At 41.7% G+C, this 16451-nt stretch overlaps 2 protein-coding genes across 5 annotated transcripts in view; one reads left to right on the top strand and one right to left on the bottom strand.

Moving 5' to 3' along the window:
* Positions 1 to 16451, bottom strand: part of PIBF1 (progesterone immunomodulatory binding factor 1) — a 207868-nt gene that overhangs the window by 185556 nt on the left and 5861 nt on the right. The window contains exon 2 of the mRNA XM_040991299.1: positions 2249 to 2258. The gene's annotated coding sequence lies outside the window, so the exon portion shown is untranslated. The remainder of the gene's footprint in view (positions 1 to 2248; positions 2259 to 16451) is intronic.
* The window catches only part of DIS3 (DIS3 homolog, exosome endoribonuclease and 3'-5' exoribonuclease), a 27142-nt gene continuing 10691 nt past the window's right edge, over positions 1 to 16451 (top strand). For 3 of the 4 annotated variants that reach the window (XM_040991297.1, XM_040991296.1, XM_040991295.1), the window contains exons 1-16: positions 1 to 273; positions 814 to 971; positions 3431 to 3624; positions 3988 to 4061; positions 5311 to 5478; positions 6002 to 6166; positions 7159 to 7272; positions 7395 to 7532; positions 8423 to 8569; positions 8877 to 8993; positions 9233 to 9334; positions 10087 to 10151; positions 10587 to 10671; positions 11520 to 11647; positions 13564 to 13650; positions 14353 to 14509. In XM_040991297.1, the coding sequence (XP_040847231.1) occupies positions 46 to 273; positions 814 to 971; positions 3431 to 3624; positions 3988 to 4061; positions 5311 to 5478; positions 6002 to 6166; positions 7159 to 7272; positions 7395 to 7532; positions 8423 to 8569; positions 8877 to 8993; positions 9233 to 9334; positions 10087 to 10151; positions 10587 to 10671; positions 11520 to 11647; positions 13564 to 13650; positions 14353 to 14509 (2127 nt within the window). In that variant the 5' untranslated portion in view covers positions 1 to 45. Of the gene's footprint in view, positions 274 to 476; positions 545 to 813; positions 972 to 3430; positions 3625 to 3987; positions 4062 to 5310; positions 5479 to 6001; positions 6167 to 7158; positions 7273 to 7394; positions 7533 to 8422; positions 8570 to 8876; positions 8994 to 9232; positions 9335 to 10086; positions 10152 to 10586; positions 10672 to 11519; positions 11648 to 13563; positions 13651 to 14352; positions 14510 to 16451 lie in introns of all 4 variants that reach the window. The other variant, XM_040991298.1, reaches the window with a different exon arrangement.

Here is a 16451-nt window from a genome sequence, read left to right on the forward strand (position 1 = left end):
ACCTAGGTTTCTCCGGGGTGACGCTCTTCTCCCCCGCGAGGCAAGATGCTCAAGTCCAAGACGTTCCTAAAGAAGACCCGCGCGGGCGGCGTGATGAAGATCGTGCGCGAGCACTACCTGCGGGACGACATCGGCTGCGGCGTCCCGGGGTGCGCGGCTTGCGGCGCGGCGCACGAGGGGCCGGTGCTAGAGCCGCGGCCCCAGGAGCCGGCCAGCAGCCTCTGCCCGCAGCCGCACTACCTGCTGCCCGACACCAACGTGCTGCTGCACCAGGTACGTCGGCCGCGCCTGCACCGGGGGAGGGCAGGGACGGACAGGGACGCCGAAGGCCAGGGGAGCAGAGGCAGCAGGCTCCAGGGTGACCCCCGTCCCGGGGCTTGGCCCTGGGCGGTGGTGTTTTCTTTTTGTTTCTCAGTTCTTGTAGTCAGCTTTTACACAGGCCAAGCTTCTAACTCCTGGTGTCTCTTCTGCCTTAGATTGTAAGTGCTTGGAGGCCGGGGACCCGGGCTTCTGTGGCCTCCAGCTTGCGACCCCCAGGCAGCTTGTAAGTGCCTACAAACGAGAACTCTGTGGGCCGGCGTGTTTTTCTTTTCCTTTATTTATTTTTTTTAAGTGGCCTTATTTTATCTCTGGGAAGTTTGGGGAATGGTCTGTTGATTCTGAAAGACCTGAAGGTTGGAGTGACTGTTGTCACTTTCCGGGAGCAAAGCAGTTCCTTGGGATACTGTGTAAACTGACAGCGTGTTCTTTGACGATTACAGTCTACAGTTGATAGAGGGGAAAAATGTAACTTTTCTTTTTCCCTTCTCCAAGATTGATGTTCTGGAGGACCCGGCCATCCGCAACGTGATCGTGCTGCAGACCGTCCTGCAAGAAGTGAGGAACCGGAGTGCCCCGGTGTATAAGCGAATCCGAGACGTGACCGGCAACCAAGAGAAGCACTTCTATACCTTTACGAACGAGCACCACAGGTAGGAGCAAACTCAGACTACATATCAGAAACGGCAGGGTTAGCTAAACTCGGCAAAGCGTTCCTGGGAGGGATTTGTGGGCAGTTAACCGGTGTATTTCCTAGGATACTTCGTTCTAAGGTAGCTGTGCAGCAAACAGTGCTAAGTGGCTCTCTCAAATCCCCTGAGCCCGGGTGGGGTGCAGCGTTGAATAGCCGTCTACTACTGCTGGGGTGTAGAGCAGGGACTAGTCCCCCAAAATGTTTCCATTTTGAACTGGATTTCAGCATTAGTTGAACAAGACCCTTAAAAGATGAAAATTGCCTACATTCCTAGAGTAAATAAAATATGTAGGTGATTCCTTTTTCAGGAGCCTATCAAAGATTACTATCTTAAAACATGTTGAAGAAGATTGCATTAAGAAATATGCTTTATGTATAGGCTTAGGAAACGATACTGTCTATTGTCTCAGATTAGTAATCTCTGGTAGGTGTTAGTGGTGTTTTACTATTTCTTAGTGTTGGCACTGTTGATACACGTCAGGCTGCATGTTCAAGGCTGCCTTAGGATCCTTAGTAGGTTCGCTGAGCTCTACGGACTAGATGAGCAAGCAGCCCTCCCTGCTGAGTTTTAGCAGACTTAAAGTGTGTCTAGACTTAGGCAGGCGTGCCCTGTGGAATTTGTTCCCTAATTATGAACTGCTGTTGAGACACCTTGCCCCAACAGGCTAATCCTCCACCTACAGGCACTGGCATCTTGTATGGTGCCAGTTCAAGTCTCAGATAGTCTATTTCCGTGAAGCTCTGTGGCCTGAGAAAGCAGCAGGAAAGTGCTTGGGTCCCTAAATCCACATGGGAGACCCAGAGGTAGCTCTTGGCTTTGGATCAGCTCAGCTTTGGCTGTTTGGGAAGTAAATCATTTTGGAAGTGAGCCAACGGATGGAAGATCTCTATCCTTCTCTCTGTAAATCTGCCTTTTAAATTAACAAACAGTAGCAACAAAAACAAACCTGTGTTAGAGCGGAGAGTTCTGGTAATGAAAATCCATCAGTTTGTGCAAATTTTAAAAGCTTGTGCTAACTAAAAATCACTAATTAATAATAACTAGTTTCTCTATTATAAATAAGATTCATTTATTTGAAAGACTTATGGGGCTGGCGCCATGGCCCAACTGGCTAACCTTCCACCTTCAAGCAATGGGATCCGCTATGGGTTTCCACTTCCGATTTAGCTCTCTGTTAATATCCTGGGAAAGCAGTGAGGATGCCCCAAGGCCTTGGGATGCTGCACACACAGGGCCCACAAGCTGCTTGCTCCTGGGTTCGGATCTGCTCAGCTTTGGCCATTGCAGCCACTTGAGGAGAGAACCAGTGGATGGAAGATCTTTCTGTAGCTGCTTCTTTGAAAAATTCTGACCTCCTGATAAAAACAAATAAATCTTAAAAAAAAAAAAAAGAAGAAAGTTTCGGCAGGAATGACATCTTCATCTTGCATGTACTGGTTCATTCCCCAGTGGCCACCAACAGTAAGGGCAAAGCCAGGTGCCGTCGGCATTGTACACTGAATGGATGGCGAACCATTTGGGCTTGCTCCACTGCTTTCCCAGGGACGTTAGCAGGGAGCTGAATTGGAGTGGAGCAGCTGGAACTCGGAACTGGCGCCCATAGAAGAAGCCAGCTTCAGCTGCTGCGCCACAATGCCTGCCCTCCAGTTTTTCATTTTTATTATATCTCACACATTTCAGTATTGTTCTAAAGAACATACTCAGTAAAGAACTCACAGTCTTATTTCTGGTATTTACTTGAAATCCCAAAGCAGAAGAGGAGAGACAGAGGAAGATCTTTCATCGGATGATTCACTCCTCAAGTGGCTACAACTGAACTGAGCAGAAGCCAGGAGCCAGGAACTTCCCCCAGGCCTCCCATGCAGATGCAGGGTCCTAAATCTTTGGGCCGTCCTCGACTGTTTTCCCAGGACACAAGTAGAGAGCTGAGTGGGAAGCGGAGCTGCCAGGATTAGAACCTGTGCCCATATGGAATCCTGGTGCTTACAAGGTGAGGACTTTAGCTGCTAGGCTACCACACTGGCCCCTACATTCTAGGTAGCTTTTAGGAATTAGCTTTTGTTCTACAGTTCAAATGAAATCTCATCAGTACATTGTACTCTGTAGTACATTATAGCTTGATTCAGCAAACACCCTATTTAATACCACAACCTAAAGAATAAAGTCTGATCTTGCATTTTTCATTTTATGCAATAAAATGTTATTAGCTTTTTTACCATCCCATTAGTTACATAGTTTTATTTTTTCCCAGCAGATTGTTGTCTTAAAAGTTCAAGTAGTGATCCCATTTATTTTTTAGCTAGTATGAATCTCAATCCAGTCAAAAAAGGATTTAATGTTGACTTTTCACTGCAGTGATTGCTGAGTATTTATGTTCTAAAATTTTTATGTGTCATTTTAAAAATCTTTCCTTTTAGAGAAACCTACGTAGAACAAGAGCAGGGAGAGAATGCAAATGACAGGAATGACAGAGCAATTCGAGTGGCAGCAAAATGGTACAACGAACACTTAAAGAAATTGTCAGCCGACAATCAGCTGCAAGTTATCTTCATAACCAATGACAGGAAGAACAAAGAGAAAGCTATAGAGGAAGGGATTCCAGCTTTCACTTGTAAGTGACAAGGTCGAAGTAGTTAGTGGATGTTAACAAATACATATAGAATTTATTATCTGCATGTCAGTATTCACCTAACATTTTCATAGTCTAAAATGACTGTGATTTTCCTTTATTTTGCATTAACTTTGCAGTGTTTTCCAGCTGGAGTTTCCTAGTAAAGCTTGGCTTTCCCCTTGTCATTTGCAATTGACATTGGGAGTAAAAGTTCATAATTAAAGTGGACCAACTGCCTCTTACCACAGGAGCACATCAACAATTGTTTCTTCACAAAAAAAATAATGTCAGACAAGATTATGCTTATTTGTTCATTTCTAGCAAAGAAACTACTTGCCAGAATGATGTAAACTTATTTTTCAGGTGAAGAATATATAAAAAGCTTAACTGCTAACCCTGAACTTGTAGACCGTCTTGCTTGTCTGTCTGATGAAGGGGTATGTTTCAGTTTCTTTATTTTTGAGAAGTGAAAACACCTTTGAAATATTAGACTATAGTTCTCACATTTAAAAGTTAGAACATTTTTGGTAAGCCTGCAATAGAACAGTCATTGGATTTGACATATATATGTGCATGCATGTGTATACATGTATGTATGTACACATGTGTGTATATACATATACACACGTGTACATATATGTAGCTGTAACAGGCTTATTGCTGAATGAACTGGCTTTCTAAAATAGCTATATTCCCAGAAATATGAGTGAGGCCTGGCCCTTTGATGATGCCCTATTTGTGTGGTGAGAAAACAGATGGAACTTGTGACCGATTTGTGAATGAGGAGAGGCTCAAGTAAAGATGCAGAAAGGAAGCAGGGAGTCCCAGGATGAGGTAGCACAGAAGGGGAGGAGCCAGAAAAATGGTGACCTGGCAGTCATTCTGTACTCAGCAACTTTTCACCCTAAAGAACTGCCCACTAGTCTTGAGGCACACTGAGAGGAGATCAGGGTATAGGAGAGTATGGATGTGGGAAGTGTGATCAGAAATGGTGTGTATAACACCACTCTGCTGTCAGTGTGCCGCGCAGTGCAAGATTAGAGACTTGAGGTGAATGATGGGGTCACTACAGTAGCTGGTCTGAGGAGGAGTGCACCCCGATGATTGTATTGATAATTATATTCTGTACCTTCATTTCCTAACAGGAGTTTATAAACTGTGTAGCCATAATAAGATCCTAGGATGGTTACAGGGCCTGAGTGAGATCAGGTCGCTACGCTAGCAGAATTCTGCTCTGCAGATGGCTGTGGTGACCGGAAAGAGCAGCTGGTGTTGCACAAGCCGAGTGTTAGGCTGTCATATGCGTGTTCCGTCTCTATAACGTTTCTCTCATCCCTGCTTGATTTTAACTAGCTGTTTACAAAACTAAAAAGAAATGAGAAGATTTAAAAGATTGGGATGATTTTTGGAATACAGATTTAATGATAAAAATAAGTATAGTGGCTAGTTACATATGACAATTTTACAGAAATTAAAACTCAGTTCATAATTACATATTCACCTTGCAAACGTTCAAGAGATACTTGTGCCCAAACCCTGTTATATTTGACATGACAGGAAGCTCTAACACTGGTTTACAAGATGGGCCGTATTCTCTGTCATTGGTACTTGTGTGTGATGTGGCTGTGATGTTGATGGCTAAAAGCTAAACAAATAACAGGCTTAACTCATCTGTTTATTTCCTAGAATGAAATAGAAAGTGGGAAAATAATATTTTCTGAGCATCTTCCCTTAAGTAAGTTACAACAAGGTATAAAATCCGGGCTATACCTCCAAGGAACATTTAGAGCCAGCAGGGAAAATTACTTAGAAGCTACAGTATGGATTCACGGAGACACTGAAGAAAATAAAGAGGCAAGTGTGGAAAAAAACAAATTACGCGTGGATAGTGTTGCGTTTACTATGTTCTTTAACAGTGTTTTAAAGTCTAAGATTTAAACTTGCTAGTTTACTAACTTGAAGGCAGTTGTATGGGAATTCATTATTGCTAATAGGATTAATTACTGTGTTTAGGAAATTGCTATGGTAGAAAAAAAATTCTGTTAACCATGCAGTGTTGAGGTTGGCATTTGATGCAGTGTTGAAGATGCCATGGCCACTTGCATCCCAGTGTCAAAGCACCTTCTGCACTGCTGATTGCCCTTCCTGTCACGCACACGTGGCAGTCTGCCTCCACCTGTTAGAGCAGTGAACCAGCAAATACAATCTCTCTGCTTCTACCACCCCCATAGAAAACTGAAAATAAGTCCTCAAGTAATGAGAAAAAGAAAAGAAATGAAGATTGTGTGATGTCCAAGTATAGCTGAACTCTGTTAGATAACCTTTCCCTGTTGCCATTAAAAATACTTGTGCACATGCTGTTTGCTGCTTTAAACAGATAATCTTGCAAGGACTTAAACATTTAAACCGAGCTGTTCACGAAGACATCGTGGCTGTGGAGCTTTTGCCCAAGAGCCAGTGGGTGGCGCCGTCCTCTGTGGTTTTACATGATGAAGGTCAGAATGAAGATGATATGGAGAAGGAAGAGGAGAGAGAGCGCATGGTAGGAAGCCAGGCAGGCTTTTTAATTTTATGCAAGTTTGCATTATTTAACATGTCAGCTTCTTGAGAGTTAAATAAGTTTCATTGCTTTCATATCGACTAAATGAAATTAAAGCTCTATAGGTTTAATATGAATCATACATATTTGGTTTTTTCCCATTAAGTAGTTTTAATTTCTGATTTGTTTAAATGGTTTAAATACAAAAAGATTTGAATTGACTATGGGATTAGAAATCCATGACATTCACATACGTGGTCAGAAACAGCGAGGTTTCTGTACATAAAAATTAAGTCTCCTGACATGCTTTTATGAAATGCTAGAATTCCTTTAGCATAATGTACTTCTGGACCTTTATTTTTGACAGTTTTTAATTATTCCGTATTGTAAAACTTATTATAAAAAATGCTTTCAGTTATTTCTTGCAAACTAAGCCATTAGAATAATGCCCTTTTGTGTCCTTATTTGATGATGATGCTAAGTATTATAGTGAGTGCTTGGGGTGCTAGCTTTAATTTTGGGGGAGTGAGTCCTTTGAGAATGTTAGAAAATATCATGAAGTCTTTTTTGCTGCTTCTAATCATAAATATTTCTTTGGGGTAAGAAAGAACTTTGAGTGAATGAAGGGCCCCAGGAAGTAGTGGCCAGAACCCCTCAGTGCAAAATGGTCCTAAAACCCACGTCTGCTCATTCTCAGAGCTAGGTGTGTGCTGCAACCAGAACCTGGGAAAACTGGGGCTCTGGTCACATTTAATTATTTTTGTTTGCTTTCGTTATTTTTGTAATAGCTTTTTAAGAAATGTGCAGTAGTTTCCATAGCTTGGTTTGGTATATTCTTTGCTTGGAATTTTGAAGCATCAGGATTCTGTAGTTTTCATCACAATCTACTTTCTGAATGTGTCTGTGCGTGTATTCTAATTTTGAAGAGCAATTACCTCAGTATACTTACAAGGAAAGCAAATGAGTGAGTTTTTTTTCCTTTTTTTATTTCTCAGCTTAAGACTACCGTCAGTGAAAAAATGTTAAAGCCTACAGGTAGAGTTGTAGGAATAATAAAAAGGAATTGGAGACCGTATTGTGGTATGCTTTCCAAGTCTGACATTAAGGAGGTGAGTGAAGAGTATGTTACTGTCATAAGAAGTGAACAACATTTTCTTGAAGGGAAAGCAGCCTCTTTGCCGCCAGCCTTAGGTCTTTATGTCTAAAATATTTTTCACGTAATTCCCTCTAGTCAAGAAGACATCTCTTTACCCCTGCTGATAAGAGAATCCCTCGCATTCGGATCGAAACCAGACAGGCATCTACATTGGAAGGACGAAGAATTATTGTTGCTATTGATGGGTGGCCTAGAAATTCCAGATATCCAAATGTAAGCTGAAAGTACTAAGTTTAGAATATTAATAATTTATGGGTGACATTGCTACTTCTAATGGGAATGGGATCTATTTTTACATAAGGTTTATACCAAAATTTAGGGCTACTTCATAGTTACCTAAAAAATAGCATATATAATTTGAAAAGTTTTTGAAATATTACTGCAAATATTTTGTGGTTTTACCAAAATTTTCAGGGAAGTACCTTTGACTTATCGACTGTGAAAGGAGTAGTTGACTCCTAAACAGATAATACATTCTGTTTAACAAACTTTGAAGGTGTTTGAAGCATATTTTAAATTTGAGAGTTAATGGAAAGTGATTCTTTGTGCTGCAGGATCTGAGTCTTTGTGAAGTGTGTTTAAGTCACTTGAGAAGTTTTTCGATTTTTCAGCTCTAATTTACTAAATAATAATTACAATTTTTAAAGATTTAGTTGTTTTACTTGGTGGAGTTGGGGGGGGGGGTGAGAAATACAGTGAAAGAATTCTTCCCATCTCTTTGTTCACTCACCAAATGGTTGCAATGGCCAGAGGTGAGCCAATCTGAAGCCAGGAGTCAGGAGCTGCTTCTGGATGTCGTATGTGGATTCTGGGGCTCAGGCCTTGAGCCATCTGCCACTGCGGTCCCAGGCCAGAATAAGCACAGAGCTGGATCAGAAATGGAGCAGCTGGGACTTGAACTGGCCAACACCCACATAGGATGGTGACACCACAGGTTGAGGAATACCATGCTAAACCACCACACCATCCCCCAAAGAATTACTTTTAAGAAGCCAATAGAGTAACTTCTAGAAATACTGGGTTGGTATATAAATTCTGGAGAAAGAAGTATATACCTTAGTGTCAACTAGCTGTAAATATGCCTTTCTAATATTTGTTTTTAGGGACATTTTGTAAAAAACTTAGGAGATGTTGGCGAGAAAGAGACTGAAACAGAAGTTCTGCTGCTTGAGCATGACGTGCCCCATCAGCCCTTCTCCCAGGCTGTGCTCAGCTTCCTGCCCAAGATGCCCTGGAGCATCACTGACAAGGTGAGTTCACCTCGTGGAGCCTCCATGCCTCCTCCTGACTGCAGAAAGCCCCAGTCCCTCCTCTTCCCCAAAGGCGTAGTTAGGCACAGTACTCTGGTTTTTTGAAAGAAACATTTGCTTCTTCACTGAAGCATAAATTGTTCTAGAGGAAAGACATTGGAAAACTTGAATGTCAGATGTTTCTAGGACCTCTGGTTACATATGATTGTGTGTGAGTGTCATTAAGAAAAGCTGCTATCGGAAGAGTATGTCGCAGTTGTGCTGCTTGAATGATAGTGAGTTTCTTGGTGATGTGGCATCTTGCTAGGACATGAGGCACCGGGAAGACCTGCGGCACCTGTGTGTGTGCAGCGTGGACCCCCCGGGCTGCACGGACATCGACGACGCCCTGCACTGCCGAGAACTGGGAAATGGAAACCTGGAGGTACACGGAGGAGGAGGCCGTACCTGAATGCAATTCTGTTTGTGAATTCATTCTGGCAGCCCAGTGTAGAAATTGGGAGTTTTTATTTATGGGAAGAGCAGTTAAAGCTGTAGAAATGAATGGGTATGTGACAGGGGTTGAAATGCCTGTGTCAGTTTAGTTGACTTTGTTATTAAAACTTCAGTGGCACATCTACCTAATGAAGCATACTTACATGCTTTTCTTTTGATCTTTGGAAGGTAGGGGTTCACATTGCTGATGTTAGCCATTTTATTAGACCAGGAAACGCATTAGATCAAGAATCGGCCAGAAGAGGAACAACTGTATACCTTTGTGAAAAGGTAATGGATTTTAAGTGCTTGCTTGCTTTCTTTCTTTTTTAAAGAAAGATTTATTTGTTTATTTGGAAGAGAGAGAAAGGGAAACTTATCTGCTGGCTCACTCCCCAGTAGGCACAACAGCAGGGGCTAATTCAAGCCAAAGCAGGAGCCCAAAACTCCTTCTGGATCTCCCGGTGGGTGTTAGGGGCTCAACTATTTGAGCCATCTCTACTTCCTGCTGTTTCAGAAATGGAGCAGCCAGGACAGTGCTCCAGTGGAGGGTGCCCAACGTTGCACTTGGTGACTTAACACACTGCACTGCAAGACTGCCCCCAGCTTTGGAATTCTTTTTATGCGCATAGCATTTATTTAGGTGAGGTCCCCACAAACTTAGTGGTGAAAGGGAAAGCAGAACTTATTCTCCTAGGCTCACTGTTAGAGGTCTTCTTTGTAGTTCTTCTCCATAAAACTTCCCCTCTCTCTCTGAAGTATTTTTCTAGCACCCTGCTGTTTATGTTAAGCAGAGGACTCAAGTCTCCTGCAGTGCTCAGCTTTATTTGATTATTTCCTTCTGTGACAATCTCTTCTAAACACTACTAAAATCAGACATTTATTTTTTTAATTTACATTTATTTGTATGTTTTCGATATCTTAGTCACAAAAATCGCTTCCCCTCATTGTTTGATCAGTGCTGTTTCAGAATAGACCTGGAGGTAGATTAATGGATATGGCTGAGTAATCTGGGACTCCACCTGTGTTTATGTCTTTTGCAGAGAATTGACATGGTTCCAGAGTTGCTTAGCTCTAACTTATGTTCCCTAAGATGTGACGTTGACAGGTATTTATGTACATTTTTTTTTTAAGATTTATTTATTTATTGGAAAGTCAGGTGTACAGAGAGGAGGAGAGACAGAGAGGAAGATCCTCCGTCCGATGATTCACTCCCCAAGTGAGTGCAACGGCCGATGCTATGCTATGCCAATCCGAAGCCAGGATCCAGGAACTTCTTCTGGGTATCCCACGCGGGTGCAGGGTCCCAAGGCTTTGGGCTGTCCTCGACTGCTTTCCCAGGCCACAAGCAGGGAGCTGGATGGAAAGTGGAGCTGCCGGGTTAGAACCGGCACCCATATGGGATCCCGACGTGTTCAAGGCGAGGACTTTAGCTGCTAGGCCATGCCGCTGGGCCCTATGTACATTTTTCATTAAGATATCACAATCTTTTTTTTTTTTTTAGACAATCCTTGTAACAGATCCTGTCTCTCTCCCACCATAGGCTGGCGTTTTCCTGTATCTGGGAAATGAACCATAATGCCGAAATCTTACGAACAAAGTTTACCAAAAGTGTCATTAATTCAAAGGTTAGTTTTCATGTTTATCTCTAATGTTTAAAATCTGTGGTGATTTTAACAGTTTCTGAGATTGTGTTGAAAAAGTTAAACTTGACTTACAGCAAAATTTTTCTGCAGTGCGAAATCTTGGGTTTTTCTGTTGTGTGTTTAGTTTTTTGATATTGTCAGAAATTAGTTCTTGTAACATATGTTGTGTGTATGACAGACTGAGCAGAGGGTTTCATACCCTGTGTCACTGAGTCCCTGGAGCTCAGCTTGTTTCTGTGAGTGTCCTTCGTCTTCATCTTTGTTCAAGTGATGTTACATATCATAGTTGGTTCCAGCACAGCTAGATGAAATCCAGACAAAGAGAAAATATATTGTCTTATCCTTTTCCATTTTTTTGGTGCTCTTCTCCAGGTCCCCTTAAAGACTGCCTCAGTTGTTTTTTGTTTTGTTTTGCTTTGTCCCATTTCTAGGGATTGCTTGCGGACATTCAGTAGATGTCCTGTAAGACACGCCATCTGGCCCCTCCAGTCTTCCTTCCTAAGTGCTTGCCAGTGAGTCGGTGTGGTGGTCAGCTGAAAAGGATTTCACTTGATAGTTGCCAAGTTCTAACCTGTCCTCCTGTTTTGTTTTAGCATGAGCTTAATATTGCACATTTCAACCGAAATGTAAAAGCAATTAAAATTTAAACCACTCATTTACCTGTTTGAAGTTTATAGCACCTCAGAGAAGAGATAATCGTGTGTGTCAAGAATTGTATAGCTAAGAGTTTCTCTTTTGTTACTGCTTTGGGTTTTCTGAAATGGTGGATTTTGTGTAGAGGTAAAACTAGTAAGCCAGATTTAGCATTTGAACTCTGTTTTCTTTTTTAGGCTTCTCTTACATATGCCGAGGCGCAGATGAGAATTGATTCAGCAACCATGAATGATGACATTACCACTAGTCTTCGTGGACTAAACAAACTAGCTAAAATCCTGAAAAGAAGAAGAATCGAAAATGGGTACGTTTCAAAATATGTGTTAGGATGTGTCTTGACTCATGAATCGTAATATTAAAATAACCTGTGAATTCTACCAAATGTTAGGTCAAGGGTGACAATTTATTTTTTCTTAAGAAGATTGATTGTTTTGTTGGAAAGGCAGAGTGTTAGGGAGAGTGAGACATCTTTCATCTGCTTGTTTACTCCCCAAATCACTGCATGGCCATGGCTGGACCAGAGCAAGGCCAGCAGTCCAGAACCAGGAAACGGGACTGTAGCTGCAATGCCATGGTACACTTTTTATCTTGTAAGTTCTAAATTGATCTGGAGCTGTCTGAAAGTAGTGTTACAGTAGCAAGAAACATTAGGTTTATGTTACATTGTGGAATTTATTTCTCAAATGAGAACTGAAAACTTGAAATCACTTAGCATTATGTTACCCGACACAGTACTTTAGTGCTAACAGTCCTTATGACACGTTAGTGGTACTGGTTTGCCTGTCTGCCCTCTTGCTTGGGTTTGTGTGGAATATACTTTTGAACTGCGCATTTTCTGCTGCAGCTAGCTTCTCCATGCAGCTCCTTTTGCCCCCTCTCCATTGTCCCCTACAACAATTTAGTTTCTATAGTCAGTAAAATCTGCCAGGTGTCTTTTTTGTAGAAGTAAATAATAGTGATTTTAAAAGATGTATGTCACTCACTAAAAATTTATACTTTCAGTACAGAAAATACTTCAGTCCATAGAAGCACAGGAATTTTGATTTGCTTCTGCAGCAAATGCTTTCTTGTCTAACGCTTTTCTGTTTTTATTTTTAGCTTAGTTTAATAAGATTTATTTAGATTTATTTTATTAAGATGTGTTGATTTGAAAGAGATAGACACAGAATGAAATATTTCTTTTGCTAATTGACTCGCTGAATGACTGCAAGAGCCAGGAACTCCATCTAGCTGTCCTGTGTGGGTGGCAGGAACTCCAGCACTTGGGCCATCTTCCACTGCTTTTCCAGATGTGTTGCTAGGAAGCTGGGAGCTGAGCAACCCAGACTCAAACTGGCCATATCTTGGGATGCTGGTGCCAGAGGTGATAGCCTAACCTACTGTACCACAATGTCAACCATTAAATGCATTTTTGTTTAGTGTTTCCCCCCTCACTCTCAAGATTTATTTGTTTATATTAAAGGCAGAATTAGAGAGAGAGGAAGAGACAGAACTTCTACCTGCTGGTTTTTCAACCCAGTAGCTGCAGCAGTTTGAGCTGGGCAAGTCTGGAGTCAGGAGCTTCTTCCAGATCTCTAAAATGGGTGATGGGCCAGGGACTATCTCTCACTCATGGTGACAGGGACCAAGGGCTGTCGTCCGCTACTTCCCTGTGCACATCATTGGGGAGCTTGATCAGAAGTAGAGTAGGTCGACTGAAGTCGGCACCCATAAGGAATGATGGAATCATAGGTGATGGCTTTCCCTACTATGCCACAGTGCTGACCCTGTATTTTTAGGTTTTGTAGAATGCTGAACTGTTTGTGGAGACTGGTGTGGTAGGGTAGCAATAGTGGTAGTATCGTGCTCTCTTGACACTGGCATCCCATATATTCCATATTGGTGCCAGTTCAAGTCTCAGCTGTTCCAGTTCAGTTTCCTGCTGATGCACCTGGGAAAGCAGCTGGGCTCCTGGCTTCAGACTGACCCAGCACTGTTTATTGAGGCTACCTGGAACCACACCAGTGGATGGAAGATTTTTCTGTTTGTCCTTTCTCGGTAACTCTGCCTTTCAGATAAAAAATAAACAGAAAGCCAGCAATTTGTAAAGATAATACAAAATTTGCAGATTGTCCTAAAGCCTGCTCTCCTCTTGTTGGGTCGTGTTCTCCTTTGAACGACTCATGGAATTTTGTGTCTGTTACTGGCTCGCTTGACTGATTTATTTGTCTCTTTGTTCAGGGCTTTGACTCTTTCTTCTCCAGAAGTTCGATTCCACATGGACAGTGAAACTCACGATCCTATAGATCTGCAGACCAAGGAGCTCAAGTATGCACTTTGTGAATAACCAATATGCAGGAGTTGTATAAGGATTTATAGTTTCTATATATTTTCTTGATTTGTGAAATACACGAAAAACATCTTTTTGTGGGGAGTTTTATTTATATATATAATGCTGCTATTTAATATAATAGAAAAGTTTCCATTTGAGTTTGCTTTCTTTATGTAAATTAGAACTTTAATTTACTGTTATGGTAAGTAAAGCTGTCCTGGTAAATTCTTTAAGTATTAAATAATTTTTTAAGCCAAAATTGTATGACTCTAAATAACTTGGATTTCTTGTAAGTAAAGGTTATTTTTATGGTTTTATAGTTTTAAAAAAATACTCTTTAGACTCAATCAAAGACAACGAAATGGTGATATTTTAGGTATTAATGGAGTTGGTAAAGTGTCTTGATTTTCTTGAGTGTAAAGTCAAAATGTGTTGTAGCCTGTAAGATTTACTTACACAGTAGATGTATAATAACGTTGCTAACAGTGAAGCAGGAAATGAAAGAGAATGAGCATGAGTGAGCGATTAGGAATGAGAGTTACGTTCTTAGAAACGTGCCTGTGCACGTGCATGGATGTCTACACAGGGGATGCTTCGCTTACCTCGTTGGGTAGAGAAGGGAACCTGTGAATACATGGGATGTGTAACAGGACCAGATTTTCTGTCTTTGATTAACATACTGTTTTTCCCATTTATAGAGAAACAAATTCCATGGTGGAAGAATTTATGTTACTTGCCAATATCTCTGTTGCAAAAAAAATTCATGAAGAATTTTCTGAACATGCTCTTCTTCGGAAACATCCTGCTCCACCTCCATCGAATTATGAAATTCTTGTTAAGGCAGCTAAATCCAAGGTAAACTCCTGCAGTTTGGAAAGTCATCTGTATTGGGGTGGTGACCTGGCCATTGCACTGAACACTGTATTCACATCTCCATAAAAATTACACTGTTTTGATGAAAACTATACCAGTAACTTCTGATGGGAAAAAAAGATCTACAATCACCTCTCCTGTGTGGAAGTCCTCTGCTTGGTAGAATCTGTGACCGCCTTTGCAGAGCACATGTGCTAAAGCAAGCTGCTCTAGCCTGAGTCATTGCAGCATCCTCAACATACAGAGAGCTCTTCCATACTTTTGTCCTTTTGTATTTACGAGACTACTTCAGAAAGTTCATGGAAAAGATGGAATCAGAGGATAAATTAAAAAGGATATATTGAAATTTATGTGTAGTTTTTAAAACAATGCATTTTCCATAACTGAAGTTTCTCCTGTTTTTTCTATCTTCTTGATTTCTATCAGCTGCCTTACTTTGAGATTTGCACATACCTTTTTGTTTTTCAACTATAAACTCCTCTTTATGTCACATCCATAAAAGAAAGTTTATTCACTGTATTGATAGAAAACAAACTTTGGAAAAGACCGCATACCCCTGTATATGGCTAATAGATTTTTTTTTAAAGATTTATTTATTTTTATTGGAAAGTAAGATTTACAGAGAGAATGTGAGACAAAGATCTTCAATGCACTGGTTCACTCTTTAAGTGGCCTCAACAGCCTGAGCCGATCCGAAGCCAGGAGCCTCTTCTGTGTCTCCCACGCAAGTGCAGGGTCCCAAGGCTTTGGGCCATCTTAGCTGCTTTCCTAGGCCACCAGCAGGGAGCTAGAAGGAAGTGGGGCTGCCGGAATATGAACTGGCACCCATATGAAATCCTGGCGTGTGTAAGGTTTTAGCCCTGGTAGGCTTTTTTTAAAAATATTTTTATTTGAAAGGCAAATTAGAGAGAAAGAGAGACAAAGACCTTTAATTCACTGGTTCATTCCCCAGGTGGCCACAATGTCCAGAGCCAAACCAAATCTGAAGCAAGGAGCCAGGAGCTTTCTCTAGGTCTCCCACATGGATGCAGGGGCCCTGGGATCTGAGCTGTGCTCATTTGCTTTCCCAAGCACATTAGCAGGGAGTTGGATCAGAAGTGGAGCAGCAAGGACATATGGGTTGTCAGTGCCATAGGCACAGGCTTAGCCTAATATGCCACAGTGCCAGCCCCAGGTTAGTGGACCTTTCCTTTGGGGTAATTGTGTCTTACCTGGCCAGAATCCATCTTCACATTGTGGAGTAGTCTTGGCCGTCAAGGCCATTATTGCTCTAGGATGTTGATGGTTTCTAATTTGCAGACTTTTGTAGCATGCCTACCTCTGTCACATATGTCAGAACCACATCAACTTCTTGGCCTCTGGAATTACTTCATCTTTTGGGGATTTGCTCTTGTTCTCTGTTTTCTTATGAGGAACCAGGGGGAGAACTGAAGGTTTAAAACTGTTGATTTTACGTTTTCGGATAGGGAAATGGTTTATCAGACCCCAGTTCTGACTGAGCTGTAGTGACCTGTAGTTGGGCCTCTCTGTCTGCTTTGAATGGATGGAAGGTGCCTGCAAATGAAACCCAGATGATGTTGAGGGGTGTCCAGGTCTGCTTTGATTTTCTGCACCCCCTCAAAGATTAGGCAAAGAAAAAACAGCCTCAGGAAGTAACACTGGTGTGCCTACACTCCTTCCCTCGTAGAACGCTCGTTCACAGCCTTGAGGCCTCCTTATTTTGATGTACATTCAGAAAATTTAAGCTTTGTTGCACGGAACAGTAATTGCTTTTCCTCAGTGTACTTCCAGTTTTCCTGTATTTAGAATAGAAGCCTAGAATATAGGAGTCAAAAACACTATTAGTCGTTCCATCAGCTAGTCATGTTTCAGAGACCTGATGGATGATTCTGAGTTAGAAAAGGCTAATGTGATGCTCTTTCCC

The sequence above is a fragment of the Ochotona curzoniae genome, unplaced genomic scaffold (assembly GCF_017591425.1).
Source record: "Ochotona curzoniae isolate NIBS_2020 unplaced genomic scaffold, NIBS_Ocur_1.0 contig_64, whole genome shotgun sequence".
Classification (NCBI taxonomy): Eukaryota; Metazoa; Chordata; class Mammalia; order Lagomorpha; family Ochotonidae; genus Ochotona; species Ochotona curzoniae.